General features: G+C 35.2%; 2 protein-coding genes across 2 annotated transcripts; one reads left to right on the forward strand and one right to left on the reverse strand.

The window, feature by feature from the left end:
• The first annotated feature begins 946 nt into the window (after window positions 1-946).
• LOC122279426 (dof zinc finger protein DOF1.4-like) lies at window positions 947-3,314 on the forward strand. Its single transcript, XM_043090084.1, has one exon. It carries the CDS (start codon window positions 2,069-2,071, stop codon window positions 2,996-2,998), a length of 930 nt encoding a protein of 309 aa, XP_042946018.1. The 5' UTR covers window positions 947-2,068; the 3' UTR covers window positions 2,999-3,314.
• Window positions 3,315-9,637: 6,323 nt separating this feature from the next.
• Window positions 9,638-11,823, reverse strand: LOC122279427 (dof zinc finger protein DOF1.4-like). Its single transcript, XM_043090085.1, has 2 exons — window positions 11,650-11,823; window positions 9,638-11,469 (listed from the first exon to the last, which is right to left on the reverse strand). Exons 1-2 carry the CDS (start codon window positions 11,707-11,709, stop codon window positions 10,462-10,464), a joined length of 1,068 nt encoding a protein of 355 aa, XP_042946019.1. The 5' UTR covers window positions 11,710-11,823; the 3' UTR covers window positions 9,638-10,461.
• Window positions 11,824-20,681: the final 8,858 nt, after the last annotated feature.

Consider the following 20,681-nt stretch of genomic DNA (forward strand, 5'->3'; position numbering starts at 1 on the left):
TATATAAATATCGTAATTTTAAAAAATAATAGAATTTATAATTAAATAATTAATTTTTTTCACATAAATATTATATTTATTCAGTTTTCCAATTATCATTTACCTTTTTAAAATAAGGAGGGGAACGTATATGCATGGTAGGTGCTCCTTTCGACTGAAGGGAACAGGAGTTACAAAACGGTAGCGTCTGTTGACAGAGTGACTGGTGTCCGTGGAAGAAGCAGTTGTAACTTGTAACCCCTGAACGGACGCCTGCGTCACCTGGTCCTCCCCCTCCCACTGTCTGGGCATGCTCCTCTTCTTCGGTTACGTTTTGCTTGGAGAAGGGGGAGGGAGGGGAGCACGTGGCACTCCCACACTGATGATATAACACCTGCCCTCTCCTTGGCCCCCCCATTTCCAACTTCAGACTTGTCCCACACCCACTTCATACTTTATAGGACCTTGACCCCCTTGAAAATTATCCCGTTTAAATTAGCAGTATGTCATGTCAGTATGTAAATTTCTTTATAGGATTCCTTTTATCACTATTGTTTTTTGTAATATATATATATATATACACGTGCATCTTTTGATACTTTATCGTTTTCTTTTTGAGATGCAGGGCATATGAATTGAATGTCTCGATCGAGTGCTATAATGGTATCTCATTATATATCATCTACACCTGAGATGTGATCATTTTGTTCATCTGTCTTTGTTTGACTGTAGACAGAAAACTATAATTTCACACGTACGTAACTCTTGTTATGAAAGTTCTTTGGATATTTAATTGAATTAAAAAATGATTGTATTAAAATAAACTAGAACCTTCCGGTACTCATCATGTTTCGATATAATTATTTGTTGAAAGCACAACGAGATCCTGTCCTGAGATTGGTCTTCACAGGTAAATACCACGACGGAGAAATTCTCTAAAATGTTGGGGACACTATCGTCTATGTGGAAAGTGGGTGCCGGAGCTATCAAGGAAGGGTGCCCGAAAGGCACAAACACAAACATGGTGGTGTCAGTCAGAACATAACTGAAAAATAAATTAGAATAAAAATTAGAATAGAAGACTAGTCGAGATCAGAGATTGTACATGAAATGAAAGAGAAACGAGAGAGAGAGAGAGAGAGAGAGAGAGAGCGAGAGAAGAGTTGTTGATGTCTGACGCAGCCACCACCCATATTGACGACCGTCATGCTCCGTTTCTTAGCCTGCTCTTTCGCCGCCTCGTGCTTTCCACCTTTTTCTCTGGTGGTTCTTCCTCTAATCTAATTCAGTAATACTCTTCGCCTTTAGTTCTTGGGTGTGATTGTTATTTTGGATCGGAAATATTACTCTTGGTTGAGTAAAGCTTTTGAGTGAAAGATTTGAGCGTTTGGAAGATTCAGGTAGAGCTAGCTGCGATGTGATTTGTGTGTACGGACGTGTTGTGCCTCTCTGGTGAAAGCAGTCAGCTGGGGGTTTTCCAACGCTGTATAAATACCTGTTTCGTTTTGATCGTGAGGGTTGGTGAGAGAGGAGAGTACTGAGTCTCAAACCCCGATTGCCTTAGATCTTTCCTGCCCTCAAATTAAGATCTCTGCTTTTCTGGATTCATCCACGTACACACTTCTCTCTCCAGACAGCGGAAAAAACAGCTCTTTCTCCTCTGTCTTTCTGCCTCCTTTATTAGAGTGAGAAAGGGCCGAGCTGGTGAAAATCTTGGGGGATATTGTAGGGTTTGCACAGAGATAGAGTTATTAATATTATTACTCTATTATTCTTTGTATTTGGTAGGCAGGTTGGAAGGAAAGGATTGCATGCACAAGCTGGTAACGATGGCCGTTAGTTTTTTACACTAGAGATTCTCAAAGCTCAGAGACAGACACGTCGAGTTTCCAAAACTGAAACGCTCAAAATTGACTCCTCCCCAAAAACCTGCATGCTCATCAATTAACGGAAGACAACACCACACCCCCCCCCCCCCCCCCCCCCCCCCCCCCCCCCCCCCCCCCAAGCCTTTCTCGATATATAGACGGAACCACAAGAAGAAAAACCACACCTCAAAAAATAAGAGAGACGATTTAGAGAAACAAAGATGCACCAAGAGAGAGATGGAGGAGGACCAGAAGACATGAAGGAAGAAGACTCGAAACTAGAGCCTATGCAAGCTGAAAATAATCAGCAGCATCATCCTCAAAAATGCCCTCGCTGTGAGTCTCTCAACACCAAGTTTTGTTATTACAACAACTATAGCCTGTCTCAGCCCCGTTACTACTGCAAGGCTTGTAGAAGGTACTGGACTCAAGGAGGAACCCTCAGAAACGTCCCCGTCGGAGGCAGTTGCAGGAAGGGGAAGCGTACAAAAACCTCCTCATCTGCTGGCGAGAATTCTCGGTCTCAGCAGCCCCCACAGCCGCAGCAAGTACAACAAAATTTTACGAACCCACCAGCTATAATCCCCTCCGATCCAGTTTTCACCCCAAGTCCAGCTCTAATGACCACAGAACCCGGTAATTTGGCTTCACAATCTGGAGCATCGATCCATTCAACTGGGCCGTACTATGCGGCAGGTGGGTATTTATCCTCTTTGGCAGCAATTCAATCGTTGAATCAACCACATTCTTTCAGTCAAGCTCTCACTTATGCTAGGGGAGGTTTGGAGGGTTCTTCAAATTTGGATCTTCTACAAGGCCGGTTTACTGTCCCTTCGTTTGGGTCACAACAGCGGCAGCGACAAGTCCAGCAAAGGCAATTTTATCCCATGGGTAACATCGATAGAGGCATGGAACCGCTCCATTTTACTGGACAAACATGGAGTCAGTCAAGCAGGCAGACCAACACTTCTTCCCATGACTGGCATCAGAGCTTTCTGATCAATACTAACGCCAGGGCCGCTGACACCACTCTGTGGAGTATTAGCACCGCCGCCACCGCCACTGGTAACGCTAACGGCAATAACAATGCTGCTTCTACTTCGAATCCGAGTCAGTGGCCTAATCTCCCTGGATTTGGTCCTCCACCATGACCTTCTTCGCCCATTCTTAGAACTCCCTCAAGCTCCATAGATCAAGCAGCTACATAATTTGGTGGAGTTTTTTTTTTTTTTTTTTTTTTTTGCTTTGTATACCCAAAAAAAGAGTCCATTAAACCTCTATCTGTCTACCCTTTTTGTCTTGTTTTACTTTGGATGTTTTAGGCCCTCAGGGAATGATTCGGTTCGTCATAGTTAGAACAAAGAGAGTTGAGCATCTTGTGATGCGATTAATCGTAGATGAAAGAATAGCGGCGTTAATCGCCGCCTTTTTTTATGTCATAAAGATTTCCTGGCTTGAGTTTTGTTATCTCGAACTTCTTAATTTTTTATGCTAAGGTATATGCTTGAGCTTTAATTTTGTTTGGTTGTCTTAATTCTCGGCTTTATTATGCACATATGATTAAACTGATTCTTAATTAAAATTTGGGAAAATAAATGTTATTTATTGCTAATTAGCAACCAAACAAAAGCACAAAAAGACTGGCTTTCCTTCTAAGAGAAACAAAACTGGTCAAAAAGGAGAGAGACCTGATAAGAATGTAAGCTACATAGATGGGGACAGACAAATTGGTTCTTGTTCGTTCATGCATTTGGATATATGACTGAAAGTCTGAAACCTTTTAACTTTTCAGTTCCAAATGCTCATTTGCAGTATCACTTATACAGTCTCGTACCCTTTGATTGTTCACTTCACATTTTTAATGCCTTTTACCCATGAGCTCCAGAGTTCCAGTTCCATTACATTCAACTCATGTTGTCCTGTCCTACTGTACACGTCTTTCTCCGTGTCGCGCTCTCTATGATCTGGTCACATGCTGCTTCAATTCGTGCATGCTTTTGTCGTGCCTGACGTACAGATTAATGAAATGGCTGATGGTGGCGTGCATAAGTGCAGCTTGCATGGACATTTTCTACCCAACAGTACCGAAAGGACAAGCACGTACGTAACGCAGAAGATGAAATGATCAATGATATTGTTTGCTAATGAAGCAGACACACCCGAATTAAGCATCTAATTTGAACTGAATCCTTGCTCTTGATGCCTTCAACAAAACTAATAAAGAAACTGGGTTTATATTTTACAGCTAGCTAGGTTAAATTTCCATCTTGATGAATTGTCAAATCGCTCAACAATATTACACTGTCAAAGATGACGATTTGAGAGAACATGTATTTTAATTTATCTTATAATTAAAGACGTCTTAACAGTCTAATCATTAGGTTGTTATTATTTCAAAAGAAATAAAATCATTTATTAAGTAATTTTTTGCTTGAGCTTTTACAATTCATCAACGTGACATTTTAACATAATCTAGAATATATTAATTTTTTTTATAAATATATACTAATATCAGATTGTATATTCAAAATATGTGATAACAAAATTAAGAAATATACAAATATGGTGGTAAAGTAAGTTTGAGGTCCAGGCCAACAGTTAAAAAATTATAATTCTCTTTTTTATTTTTAACATAAATAGGAAATAATTTAAAAATAAAAAAAAAAATTTTGTTATCTGCCAGACAATTTTTGTAATTCGATTTGATTCGAACATTTATAATTAAATTTGGATTTGAAATAATGACATTCAAATCCGAATCCCTCTTTTTAACGTAATTTAAAATCTAAGATTCTGAAACGTCGTCAAAATCTGATATCTAAATCTAATTTTAAATACATAATCCGAACTAACGCTCTAGATTTTAAAGATCTAAATTTAAATATTTTGCCTTAAATTCAATCGTCCAAACGCATCATTTAAAAGTTTCTTCGTAAATAGTAACATTATTTATCATAAGCAATTACAAACCAAACAACTAGAATTACACTACCAAGTTGATAATTTAGTTGATACAAGCTTGAATTCCATGACTTTGAGTTAGGACGTAAGTTGAAATTAGTTGTAGTAGTAAATCTTAATTTTTGGATCATAAAATGGACTTTAAATCAATTGGATATTTTGAGAGTGTTGTGGTAATGGACTCGCCCTTAGAGTAGTAACTATGACTCAAATCAGACATTTTACAACGGAAATGGGCTCATATAGTCACGTCCAAAAATGTTACTACGTTAGTCGCCCTGCCTCCCCTTTTGTAAAGGAAAAAAAAAAACAAACAAACACCTAGAAATACAAAATACTTTTTTTTTCTCCCTTCCCTGTATGGGGTTGATTACCCAACCCACAACCACTGCACCACCGCACCCACGAAATTCCCTGACAACCAAACTCTCACGACCACCCCAAAACCAAGTCTCCACCTCACCAACTCCCTGACTGCATGGGTCAATGAAAATATTGAAAGATATAAAAAACATAAAAAGAAACATTTTAGGAAAGTATTAGGATCAACTAACAAAGGGCATAAATTATGCTTTAGTCCACCTTCCGATTCTAATAAAGGCCTTCAACTCTAAACGTTCTCTAATCATAGTTCTTAGGGTAGCTCAAGAATAAGTCCTCCCTAGTTTGGATCGAAGAAACTGGCCTGCACACTGCTTATGTAACTCAAGTACCAGTACTTTAATTATGCAGGAACCTGATCATTGATGATCTAGTGGACCATTTTCGATCATTATAAAATTTCAGTCAAGTCAATATAATGCTTTTGATCATACTTAAAACTCCATGGTATAATACATATAATTTGGTACTTTATATTGAGAAATGATATTTATAATTGTGAGTGTATAAGCTACGCCATACAATCACTTTAAAAAAAATAAATAAATACGAGATATACATTAAAAAAATTAATTTTTTAATAATAGACCCTACTCATTTTCAAATCCACTGCATGGTACTTGCACACTTCGCGATTAATTGTAATATTACTTTTTTATATATACAATCAAAATGATCAAGATTAACATATCATTGTTTAAGAATCTAACATCAATTTCAAAAGAATTATATTTATATGATTCCTTTTATTTTCCATCAATATAATTTAGAGTTGGGCAGCTAATTTATACATATTTAAAATCAGAAAGCTCGACAATATATAAAATAATAAAAAATAATAATAAACTTATAACTTTTCTATCATTCTATTAAAAGTGAATGATATTTATATAAAATTAAAATTTTATTTTTAATAAAATGAGATGATTAGTAAAGTAGTTAAATATTAAATAGATTATAAAGTGAATATTATAGGTGCATGCATTTTATTAATGTATAATCAGTATGGGTAAGTTGATGATTAACCCTTTGCCCTCCTATTCTTCGTCGACTTAAGTAAATTCCCACGTACGATCGAAGTCACGTTCATGCGGTGCTTTGGAGATCGGTCGATGACAAGCATGCAGGAGGAACAATCCAGTGTCTGGCTTTACCACCACATGATCTACATGTCCATGATTTTGGAGTGCGTGTGGGGGACCCTTTTTATCTTCTTTCGAGTGTATCATTAGCATCAATGCAGCTGAAACGGTGGTTCCTACTTTCCATCAAACATCCCATCGATATGGAAAGGTAGGCCCCGTTTCACCAAAATCTTTGGTCAGTGAGTCTTTAGATTTCAGCACTTCCTTGGGACAAATTGGTTTTTTGTTCTACCCTTTCTCTTTAATTTGTATGATCAATGCACGAACGTGGAATAATTTGCCACCTTATGTGATGTCCTTGGCATTTTCCTTCGGAGTTGTTAGAATGATTTAGAAACTTTAGACGTTACTGCATGTTTTGACTATAAACGATCGAATTAAGGTGGCTGGTGGTAAAGAAAACATCATGATTTCGAGTTCCTACTTTCAGTTTATTGTCATCTTGTTTGATTGTCAACCAAATGACCCATGTTTTAGCTCAAAATTTTGAAGTACATACGATGGTACTGTTGAAAGAGAGAGGTTTTTTTTTTTTTTTTAAATGCCAATTAATAAGAGAGGGGGCCTCAAACATTCGTGTGTTGGCGTTTGCTTGTGAGCAAAGCTTTGACGCCGTTATATATATATATATATATATATATGTGCGCGCGCGCGTATCTGTGCATGCTTGTAAGCAAAGGTTTGACGCCAATGGTTGTATTTGTGGGGATGTGTCATCGCCAACATGCACCAATAATCCAGTTATTGAATTACTTAATATTATTAAAAAAAATCCTCATGACGTCTGGCCTATTTTCTCGCCTATCGGGCTACTTGTCGTCTTTCATTTGGCTCATCGAATGTGAGTTTTCTGTGAGTTCTAGGATAATATATATAATACTTAACATTATTACGACACATTTAGAAAAATATTATATCTTCTGTTTTCAAGACCTCGTCAGTACTCATATATGTATATATAAGGCCCACATTAAGCACTTGGGCCTCAGGCAGTAGACCCATTAAGCACTTGGGCCTCAGGCCGAATTAATTGCACTTTTGCTAGGGAAAAAAGATCAGATAAATGCTTACGTACGTTGGGATGAGCCAGATTTAGATCTAAAACATTAGATCGAGAACTTTCAATATTTGCATAGAATATTGTACTGATCACAAGATAGTGGTTTAATTATTTGACATGGCTACTAACTTAAGATGGAAGATTTCGTCGTGAGTTGGAATCACTAACGGGAAATAGAGGAAATGATGGTGTTTGCCTATGATGTTTGTGTTGATGGTGACTCCCACTACTTCAATTCGTACGTAAATTCATGCTGATAATTTGTTTATATATATATATATATATATATATGCGCGCGCGCGCGCATTGTCACAAAGTTTCGTGGTCTCGCGATAGTGCTGCTTTCATTTCCATATAGAAATTAATTAAACGACATGCAATCACATTAATATAATATGGCAGTTTAGGTCGAGTAGGCCAGTCGTATAGCTAGCTAGCAGCTAATTAGTCGGAAAAAAATAGATATAACTTAACAGAAATGATTTGTGCAGTCGGGAAATGCAGTCGGCGTGCAGTCGGCTGTAAAAAAAAAATTAATACAGGACCTACATGAAAAGAAAAAATTATTTTTATAGCTTTTTATAATTCATGCAGGTCCCCCTGAATATAAAATAATTTTTTTATAATTTTTTTTTATTCATTCCGTACAGCTGATTGCACGCCGACTGCGTTTCCCGACTGCGTGTAGCAAAGCCCATAACTTAATATCGTGATCACAATTATTCGAAATATATCTTTCTAGGCAATTGGGGTTAGCTAGCTAGCTAGGGACATTCGACATGACTCATGGGTGGCCCACACCGTCCCATGCTAAGAAGGTGCCATGCACTAGCTAGGCCATGCAGGGCCAATGATATTGGCGTACGTAACAATTGGACAATTACTATGAAATTGTATGAATCAAACGCTAGTTTGAATTTTTCAACTCCCTATGCATGCATGGGGTCAACTAGGACCGTTAGATCATGTCTTAATATACATGTGACATTCGACACTTTCTACGAGTTTTCCAATGATAACAAGTTAGGTAACTTTGAACATGGTCAAAGTACTGTCAAATTAAGTGGTAATTTGTCATGCAACAATAATATGTGCAACAATTAACGGGCGATCAGAATTACTATTTATAATGAAGACATATTTATTTTGATAAAAAATAATTATTTTCGTATGAAATAACAATTTTCTTAGAGGGACCCTCTCAACCCTAGCTAGATTTTTCTCTTCATATTGTTGAGCAAAAAGAACAGGAAATTAAAACCCATGTTTGCAATTATGCTCTCCCCCTAAACTCTATAAATCGTACCTAGCTACTGCGGAGCTAGGATCAATTGCTACGTACGAGTAGTTATCTATTCAGCAGGGAGCTAGATAATAGGAAAATTAATAGTACGATGAAAATTAAAGGCATTAATGAAGATTAGGGAATTAATGGGCAGCCATGCACAGGCTCTTTACCACTGAAGACTCGGAGAAATCAGCTGATGATTAAGTAGTGCGGTACTAAAAACTTAAAAGTTGTTTCCTAGCTCCGAGGTAACGACTCTATATATATATATATATATATCCTCAAACATTATTGTTTGGAACAAATTTAGTTTCTGTTTATGCAATGCAGTTCATAAAATGGTGCTGAAATAGAATTCTATAATGTGCAGATCGAAGAGATCAGATGTTCTTACTTTATCGATCAATGTATACGTTTTAGATTTTTCCTTTTACAAATGATATCAAAGACTCGTTTTTAATACATGCATGTGGTACTCGATCGGACAACTTGTGCACGTACAGGAGTAGTCCTGAGGAGATCGATATCAGAGATTTGAGTGAGGAAGATAAAGTTCATGGCTTGATGAGGCATGCATGCAAATTCCTTAATGGTTGGTTGCCTACTAGGTAATACTAATTGGCTTAATTTCCTGCATGCTTAGATATTATTAAGATGGATCGAGCAGATTGATTGATGATACTGTTTGAGAATGGACTCAACTCCAGATGCAGTCTCCCCACACCAAGTCCCATTTGAATCTTTCGAGACCAAATCTTCTTCACCAGGTAACTAGCTAGCATCCTGAACTAAAGTATCCCCGGCCCTCTCCTGAGTCCCCTCCAAACTGATCTGAATATAGGTATATCAGAGAATAGATTGCAGCTCTAAATAGTAGAATGAGTTATCACTGCATGACCAAGATTTCCCTAGCTCTCGGACATGCATAAGCGTACTAATACATGATCCATACATATTAGGAATGCTTAATTAGTTTCCACTTGAAAATATAAGCATTCTTTACCAAAAGAACAGTACTTCCTTACCAAATAAACAACATCAAAACAACATTGTAAAGCAACATACCAATACCAAGCACATACACTAACTGGTCACATTGAAACAACAAATCTCCCTCTCTTTCTATACCATATTATACCCACCCTTCCCCATAAACACTTCAAAGAAGGGAAAAAAAAGATAAAATTAAGTGAAAAAAAATATAATTAGTTCCTCAGATGATCTTCATTGAGGACTGCAACATATACCCCCGACCCCATCTAGCAACAAATAGATAGTAGGAAAAAAAAAGACATGGTCATGATATATACAATAAAGTCGAACTTTCTAAGCTCGGAAGTTTCTTCTCCGAAGGATCCTCAATATTTTCAACTAAAACTAACCTTCCATAGTACTGCGTACGTAAGTAATTGTGACGATGATGGTTATACCCAAGTCGATGAGATGAAGATCAGGATCCGAGGTTCCTCTCAGCGCAAATATTAGTGAGTCGACTCAACCTTGATAATAAAACTAACAGGCTGATCTTTTGCTGCTGACATGATCGCTCCGATCCAAGCTCCTCTCAACTTTGCTTCAATGAAATATCTTGCTCCTTTTTCTTTTTTTTTCCTTTTCTTTTTTTTTTTTTTCAAACTTTGCTTTTGAAACCCGCTCCACTGTGACCATAAAAATTCACTAAAAAACAGGAGTAATCAACAGAAACCTAAGTAACCAGCAATGACCCAGATAAGATGACTAAAAAGGAGGGAGACAAATGGAAAATGATTTTTGGTTATGCTAGATCAGAGAAGTGACGGAAGACCCGATGTTTCCCGGATCATTCCAACCACCAATATTGGTTGCATTCCAGTAAAAGGAAGGATCCGACAGATTGATTTGCTCCATTTGGTTCTGGCAAGAACCATTCCAATTCAACCTGTGTTGGCCGTTTTCTACTTTCACTTCTCTCATGGCAATCTGATGAGCTTCATTATTACCCACTATTTGCAAGCCTCCAAATGGCGCTGAGCTTTGGAAATGATTGGGTGCGCGAGTGTCTTTGATACCATCATTGACGAAATTTTGTTGCTGAAAGCTAGAGGCAAGCAGGGAAGCGATGGTTGGAGTAGTGGTAGTAGCAGAAGCTGAGGAGCCGAAGATGGAATAACTTGAGAGGAGCGAGTTTGATGTAACCACATCTTGGATTTTCTTAGCACGATTAAACCCATTTCGGTAATCATGATTCTCACCAGCAATATCATTAGACATAATTCCAGAGGAAAACCCTAGTCCAAGAGCACTCAGCTGGGGCTGGAGATCATAATTACCAGAAACAGTTTCCACGTTGGAAACTCCGGGATTGAATCTGGAAAATGGAAGACTCATATCAGAAGGGTTACGGGCTAACCCATAAAACAAAGGATTGATATGATTTGTTGTAGTTGAAGATATATCAATGTGTGGTTGAGATGGAGGATCTGGATTTGCACTATGAGCTGAAGAAGAAGTGCCATCAGTGGCAGAAGCTGCAGGCCTCTTCACGCGCTTGTTTTTCCTGCACCCACCGCCTACAGGAACGTTTCTCAGGGTACCACCTCTTGTCCAGTACCGCTTGCAGGCCTTGCAGAAGTGCCTAGGCTGAGACAAGCTGTAGTTATTGTAGTAACAGAACTTTGTGTTAGATGAATCGCAGCGAGGACACCTGAGGGCTTGCTGCTGTTGCTGCTGTTGTGGTTGGTCTAGAACTAGTTTTTCCATCACCCTACCCGTAGAAGCCATCAAGCCGTTTCGATCATCTATTTGATTCTGCACAGGGAAAAAGAAAAGAGAGAGCTTGAAGTAGCGTTTTAGGGTAAAATAACCACACAGGAGACATATTCTCTTCCAAAAGCATAGCAACAAAAATGAGGGTAGGGGTCATGTTCTGTCTAATAATTGAGAGAGAGAGAGAGAGAAAGAGAAACGGTGGCAGAGAGAGAGAGTAACCTGTGACCATTCGTTTGTAGTTGGAGGGATGACTACCATCTTCTCACAGTTACCCAACATTTTCTGATCTCGCAAAGGAATCGTTGAAACAAAGAGTAAATAGACAAAGAGCAGGTGGGGACGTGAGTCTTTCTTGCCGGGGTTGAAATATTACGAGTACGAGATCAAGCCCGGGGGGGAGAGATAGATTAATTAGTAATTACTTTGCAACTACAATTTTTTTAACCTAATTTCACGTGATGGGCGCTGGTCCAAAATCGAATTTGAGTAGATCATCATTATTTTAAGAGGATTTGAATAATGAAAAGAATATAGACATTCGAAATTCAAGAAAAAGACGGGGAGATAAAGTAACATTAGAGATGAATCTTGGGGAGAAGTTCAAGAAAGAAAGAAAAAGCATTAATATACGTGAGAGACTGACTACACATATCCGCATCACTACGTCGTAAAATTCCTTTGTACAGATTGAGATGTCGATGGATAAGAAGAGAGGGAATCCCTAAGAACTAGCTAGCTCTAGCTCAATACCCGATGCATTCACACACGGCAAATCCCACTTCTACTTTATTTATTCGCTCATCATCATATATTCTACATGACCACCCATTTCAATTATTTTTGGCTCTCTTTAACTCATTGTGATCTAACCCCAATTAATCTTCTTTCTGTGCTTGATTCTACCATTCTTCAGTACTGTACCCTTATTTCACCGTCACAATAAAGTGTTAGCTTTATCATCAATTATCACAGGACGATCGAGACCCATGCATGCAGCTTTACCGTATTTATTTGATGTTCACCGAATTTGTAGAAAAAATACGTTAGAGATGACTAAATATAACTGTTTTAAAAGAATTTTAATGAAAATATTATTAACTAATCTTTTAACTCGAGAGAAATTCCTTGTAATGTGATTCTAATAAAAGGTCTAAACTACATGTTTTATACTCTAAAATATTAGTTAATAATATAATTAGAGTTATATTAAAATATTATAAAGAGTAATTAAGAACTTATCTATTTCAATAATGTAAAATGTCATATATCACCTATCATTATCCTTATTATAGGGTATATTGCATTCCCCCTTTTCGAAGAGTTGTACATCCTTGATATTAGTCGGGATTTTATTCTCGAACACCCGTGCCATTTGAATAAATAATATTTAAACAATTTGTACAAGGTTTAATTAAGGATAAACAATTTAAATGGTTTAGATTCCCATAAATTATAGGTTATATAGATTAGACATGAGATCATGATCCGTTTATGAGAGAGAGAGAGAGAGAGAGAGAATCAAATTGAGCAGCTTTTGCACTATGGATTTAAAGATGAATTTGTTTACGGTACGCACTATGTCGCCTTTGGACTAATATCGATGCAGGTGTATGATACTTTTACTTAACAATATTACATAAGATGACTATTAGGGCGGAGACGAGCTGGAGGCTGAAGAAGAAGAAAGCTAAAGAGAGACTTCATTTTTTGTTATAATTGACTGCAAAATTTCCAAAACGAAAAGACAGATCTAGATGTATCCCCAAGTGGCAGTCCACATCTCAGATGGAAAACATAGGAAAACCTCGCTCTGTTTGGCAATGGCTAGCTAGTCTTTCTGCATGTGTCTGATTCTTTCACCCAGTTTGGCCTGTTAAAAAAAAAATGACAAACCAATTAAATATAAGGGAAAAAGAAACCGTTAATGGCTTCTGGGGGAGAGAGAGAGAGTGGAGCCCTGAGGCGCAGAACCATGTGGTGGGCAGCTCAGCTGCTGGGAAAAAGAAGAAAAAGCGAAGAACAGTTTGGGGAACAAACGGATTTTGTAGTCCCCCAAGGGATCTTCTCCTCCACCCTAAATCACATCATTATTCTTCCACAGATCACCTCTGATGGTCTGCTTGTTGAGCTTTAACTTGATCTTTATAATTAAATTGTAACAAAAATATTAACTGACAGATTGCTCTTTACAAAGAACATGAGATTTTACTATTCTTAATTGAAGTGTGGAGAAGTGTATAATATGTAAACTTGCAGCAGGTTTTAAAGTATATAATTTATTAGCATGTTGGATCATATTGATCAGCTTGCAGAGACATGATGCTTGTACACCTAATATGAAGAGATCTATAGGGGGCGTAGGAGGACTCAGTACTTAGTAACAACAACTGGTTACGATTATGGAAACAACAAATATTGCTATTCCTTATAATTCCTGCAAAGGAAGGGGTCGACTGGGGCCAAGTGACAGTGCGAAAGATGCAAAGGAACGATTCGAGTAGTCCATTCAATGCATATCCAAAACAGGGTACTCTTCTGGTCAAGTTAACCTAATTTTTTTGTAATTATAAATGCTGCTTAGTGTAAATGAGGTTAGGGAGGCATATTGGCATTGGAGTGAGTCAATTTTTCAGACGTGGATGTGGAGGTGCAGGTGGGCCCTATCCACCCACACCAGTCACCACCCCACCACCACCGAGCAAGAGATTCCAATTTTGCAAGCATGAAAGAAACCCAACGTGCACGATAAAGGTAATAAGTCTGCAATTTGAGAGAGAGAGAGAGAGAGAGAGAGAGAGAGAGAGAGAGAGAGTTTGGGGCCTAGCTTAGGGGGACCAGACCAAAGCATCTAATCCAAGCCAACTGTATCCATCAAAGGCTGACCATATTGCACCCAAAAACAATGTGCAGAGACAAAGATTCACTCTACATTTAGTATGGCTTCTTTTCATTCCCGCCGCTTACAGTGTTAAGAAGATAATATTATTGCCTCTCAAAAGCTATATATTTTTAGAGCAATACTAATTACAAGCTTCAAATAAACAAATCTCACATAAATTATCTGTAAAAAGTTAATTCCACTAATAAACAACAGCTTTTTTACACCTTTTTAAACTGTGATCTACTTTTTTATAAGATGATCACTTAATACATGCATAACTTTGTTGAATAAACAAAGGCCGCCGAAGACTATTTATTTTTTATTAAAATGATTATATTTTGTTAAAATTGATTTATTCTAATCACAAATAATCATTCTCATCCTAAAACTCGTCATAAATATTCATTTTTTATACAGTGGGCAAGGGGTTCTGGTAATTTCAGATATTAATGGAAAATGTGAATAATGGCTTCTTTCGATCGATGGCCATATATTTATCGCAGACTTATCCATCATGTACCTGCCGGATGTACTACCTATACGTGATGTTGTATGAATTACGTGGCGATGGGCTGTTAGAAAAGACCAAAATAGCTTGTCAAGTGGAAGAAACACATGCTGTCGTTCACTACAGCCCAAGCAGACAAATCTCATGATGCATATTTCAAAGATGGCATGCAGTTCTACTTATTAATAATTTGGAGCCATTTTACGTTCCCATTAGCGGCCACTATACATGAATGATCTGTCATGAATACAATTCTATATCGTGTAGGGGGGGCTGCTCGTAAATCGAGAGAGAGAGAGAAAAAAAAAAAAAAAAAAAAAAGACCGTGGACCATATGATGTTTGTTGTATATATAATTTGAAGGGTCCAGTACTTCAAACTGCAAAGGCAACATAGCAATAAAGACCCGCAAAGCTTCCACATCCACATGCAGACAATCATGCTTCTTTTCTCTGGCAAATTGATACTCATGACCAACAAGTTTTCAGTATCTGCATGATTGATCCTGCCATTAACAAAAAGGATATTAATGAATGAGAAATATTGTAGTCTTTCCTAAAAGTAAATTCGTAAATTAATATAATACGTAACCTATATTATAAAGTAGATCATCTAATATATCATATAAAATTATGTCAATTTTAAATGTAAAATTCTATTTAATGACATCATATACATCATTAAATTAGAACGTATTTTAATATTGATAATCATGAATATCATCAATATGATTGAAGGCTATGATCCTGGCCTGTGCATGCATGGGCTGTGGCATTATTGATGATTGTGCCACTGAAACATGATAATGAACAGAAATTGACAAGAGAGTCAAACCTGGGAAATGTCCCAGAAGGAGCAGTGAGAATGGAAAATTCTAGCGAGGTTGTCATGTTCATATGTGGTCTTTTAATTGGAGAATCAAACGCATGCCTTCACAATGTATATATGGTTGGACGCTAGCAGCTGATCTGGACTGTTGCTTTTGGAAGTTTCAAATGGCGCCGGTCCTGTGGGACCTTGAGAATGTTGAGAGGGCCGATTCCTGTTGTTATTATAATTGCGTATGCAGCCGTAAACAAATTATATAGTTTTTCTCAGAGATAGTCCAAATCTTGAAAGACTCAAAGGTCTATAAGAATATAGAAACTCATGAGAAATGGAGTTCTTTAATTTGAGTCTTTTCCACGGCCTTATCGATAATCTAAAAAATTAAAAAAAAAATTATATATTTATGAAAGGACGTGATTATTATATTCTGAGAATGAGGAGAAAAATAATATGAAAATGCTATGGTGGTAAGATGGGTCTCTCAAGCCGTCAACTTCATATCTACAAGCAAATATTATTAAGAGATCTTCTCTGAATTATATATAATATTTTCATAATTAACCTTGTCCAATACTCATGTCCGCAGTCCTCAACCATCGAGCTAGATTTTTGGTCGACCATATTATATATATATATATATATATATATGGTTATCATAGTGGAATATTGTATATAGAGAAATGCTTTATGTCTCGATAAAGTGTCCTGATAATTTTTTATTTTTATTTTTTTTTACTTAGTGATTAAGGAAATATGTTTTTTTAGTGATATTGTAATTTTTTTAAAAAAATATTTAAGAATATAAAAAAAATGAATGAAAAATATCACAATTTTTTTTTTTAAAAAATTGTTCTTCTCGAGACCGAACTCGTGTGCATAACTTATGCTACAAATGAACAAACAAGAGAAGCTTGCCTTATCAAATTTGAAGACTCACATTCAAAAAGCATGGAAGAGCTTAATTAGGGTCGGCAATGATAGCTTTCAAAGGGAGAAAATCACACAAGTACTACTCCGCCATAAAGAGTTCATTGGATAACTACTAGTAGATATATATATATATATATATCTATAGAGAGAGAGAGAGAGAGAGAGAGAGAGAGAGAGAGAGAGAGAGTTCAACGTTCATCGTCATTAATCAAAAGTACTCATTTTTTATAGGAAATTTTTATAGATCGGGAGACAGAAATAGTTATACTTAATTCAGCTAATGAATTGAGGTCACTGAAGTTTGGAATATTTGACTCTTACAATAGAACTTAAAAGCCAAATATTGAAAAACATAAGCGCTAATCAAGCATTTATATATGCATGGGTTGAAAATCTCAGGCAGTACCGACTAGCCCAAAACAGAGACTTCGGTCCTACAATTTGTAGCAGCCCATGCAGGTCATGAGGCAAATAGTAGCCATACACACTTTGAAAAAGTAAAATTAGCATAGAGATCGGATTTGATCAGAAATTAGAATATTAAGCAAATAATTAATTTTTCATTTCACAATTATTAATACAATAAATAAATATAAGAAATTAACTTTGTATTTCATAATTATCAAAGTGTACGTACGCCTAAATCCTAACACTAATGCCAAGCGATGAAATATTATAACTATAAATTTTTTTTTTAATAAATATATATAAATTCATATATCGATATAATTTCTTATAATATATTAGATTTATTATATTACATCAAATTATATTAATATATTTATTTATTTTTATAAAATCTGTATAAAAATATTTTCTTATATTTAAAGACCTCCCCCATTTGAATTCCAGAGGCTTATTTTTCCGTACGTACGTGTGGCCCAGACTACCACGCACGCACTTATTAAGAGGGAGGAGTAGTACACTGTACACCTCCTAATTGGACATATATGCGCAGATTTCGAAGTCCTGAAAGATTTCAGGAAGAGTGTGCTACATCTACCGAATGATGCAGTTCGTAAACATCAAATAAGTTCAAAATGTTTTTTTTTTTAATTTTTTAATTTAAATTTTTAAATATCTTTTTAAAATAAAAAATTTAAAATATTATAAAAAAATATTTCTTTAATTACTAAATAAATAAATAAAAACCATTCAAAATACTATTTCAGTACCCAAATTCAATTATTCAAGTATCAAAGTATTCATGATAAAGTAGTCGCTCCAAAACAACTCGACCCTATACACTAATTAATGGAAAGAACAGCAATAATTCAGGATTAAAAGCGAAGATAAATGCAGACATAAATTAGATAGGTCTCTTTTTAATAAAATTAATTTTTTACTAATTGACTCAATTTTATTTAAAAAATATATAATAATTACACAATTTATAATTATATATGATATTACTTATAATATAACACAAAAATACTTATTAGTTTTTTCACCCTGAAAATGATAGTTAGAGTGATGCTGGCCGCATCGATCCCACCATGGACGGACCAGAGTGGAACACGTTTTTTTATTTTTAAATATTTAATTTTTTAGCATGTCACTACAAGAGAAGTAGATTTTTATAATCAAATTTTAGTGATTAAAAGGATTATTTCTTATAAAAATTATGAAAAATAATTATTTTAATCATTAAATTTTGATCACAAAAATCTACTTTTTTTTGTAGTATCATAGGCACGATACCATACCTATTTGGTTTTGCAATTTTAAGTGACTATGATAATGTTGGGACTCGTATTAGAAAAATGCCAAACCCCAAAGCCCTAGGCATCATCATCATGATAACCTGCGTGTAGGATTGGGACCACCAATTGATAACTAAAGCCTTATTTTATAATCATGGTTGATTAGGGGTCAAACTCAAATAATTTTGTTTTTAACTTGAATTTATTATTATTATTATTTATAAAAATATCTTGCCAAAAAGCCATTAATCAAGCCGCATTTAGTCCATGATGTGGTCCCTAAGTGTGCACCGTTTAGCAAACAACTTGGCCCTACTAGATTAACAGATTGATCTGGTCTAATGGCCCGTTACAATCTCTGGGCTATTGGGCTTGTATTATTCGATCGGAAAGCACACGGGCCCTGTCTTATAGATCATGAAAGCCCAAATGCTACTTTGGAAAGCTTTTAGCCATCTGAAATTCCGTGTATACTACTTTGGAATTTGAGACGAGTCAACAATGAGAAAAAAAATGGCAATAATGGATGGTGGATACACTTTATAACTTTTATTGTTATTATTATTTTGTTCTTTTTGAATTCAGATCATGACTTTTTTATGTAATTTTTTAAAAAATAAATTCAATTAATCAATATAATTATATAATTTAATTAAAAAATTAATTTAAAGAATATGATGTTCTAAAATTTTTAGTTCAGATTCAAAAATAAAAATAAGAAAGAATAATTGAGTAATAAAACAAATTTGTAAGAATAGTACAATACTAGAAAAGGAGATGGAGGGGGTAGTAGAAAAATTCTATTCAACTTTCTACTATTCACACAATCTTCAAGCATCACATTTTTATTTTAATTTTTATTATTATTTTTTTATCAAATATCTAATATATGAATAATGAATAAAATAATTGAATTAATTTAAAAAGATTAAACTCAAAAAAATATTTAAAAAATATTAAAATTTAAAAAATAAAAAAAATGGTGTGTGAAGATTGAGAAATTGTATAATATTGGTCGGTATAGTAATTGTTTTGGAAGTATTTCATGAATTTATTGTTTTATGAATAAATCATGTACGGATGATCCTTCCGAGGTGAGACGCCCTTGCCAAGGATGGTTTTAATTCCCGATCAGATTGTGGGACCTACTTGATTTTGTAACGGCAGAGAGGGATGGAGACTTGGGTAGTAACCAACACCTCGCCAGATTAACGAATTTAAATTTGATGGCTACAGTTTAGATCAATTCGGATGAATTAGAGTAATTTTATCTATAATTATAAAATATGTAAATGTAATATAATTATCTTGAAACAGAATAAGTTTTATTATTAAAAAATTAATTTTTTTATGTAAATTTTATATTTTATTTACTTTTTTTCAAAACAATTACGCAGTAATTATATAATTCAAAATTGTAAATATATTTTCTCTATTTAGTTTATTCATATTTTTATTGTTAGAATTACAATTCTATACATATACTCATATTTGTTATTTGTATGGGTTATAATATTGGATTTATTATATATTAAAAATTAAAAAAATATTAATATTTTTGGTTAGTTGGTAGTCTTTTATATATATTTATATATTATTGCTATTAATTAATAAACATAAATTTTAACTTTTATGTAAAATTATGTTAATCAGATTAAATAATTTATGTGTATTAGTTCAACTCATTTATATGAAACGAGTTTAAATGGGTCATGTTGTATTGACTTATTTATAATTCATTATTAAACGAGTCAAAACGGGTGATTTGACACAACACGTTATCTAAATAGATGAGGTCAGGATTTAAAAATTTGTCACATTTAGCTTAATCGGTTAGGTTTAAATTGATGTATATAGTTAAATATTTATAACTTGACACAACACAAACACGATCTATAAACACAAATTGCCAACCCTATTAGAGACGTCGGTGCCTCACCTTTGATATCCATGATTCTATATGTTTATCTTCATTCAGTACTGAACCATCAATGAAAGAAAATCTGACATACTTACATACATCATGTGTGTGTGTATATGTATATATTTATATATAGATGTCAATTGTTCATTCGAGAAGTTTGGGATTTGAAGGCAAGAAATTGTTCACATCATGCTTCCCCTCCTCCGCCTAAAAAATTTATAACTAAGGAATTTAAAGGTAATCAAACCTGTTTTTGATGCACAGATAATATCTCAGCCCATCAGGTTAATATATTTTACCAGTATGACCAAATCTTGAATCTTCTAGACCCTAGTTGAAGCATGAGTCTGGTACACTTGAAGAGATGGGACCAATAAAATATAAATACGATAATATATATATATATATATATATATATATAGGCGTGGTCCAAAGTAGATGATGGAGAGGATGTAGTTGGCCACTTTGCTGCGAACC

This window comes from Carya illinoinensis, chromosome 10 (assembly GCF_018687715.1).
Source record: "Carya illinoinensis cultivar Pawnee chromosome 10, C.illinoinensisPawnee_v1, whole genome shotgun sequence".
Classification (NCBI taxonomy): Eukaryota; Viridiplantae; Streptophyta; class Magnoliopsida; order Fagales; family Juglandaceae; genus Carya; species Carya illinoinensis.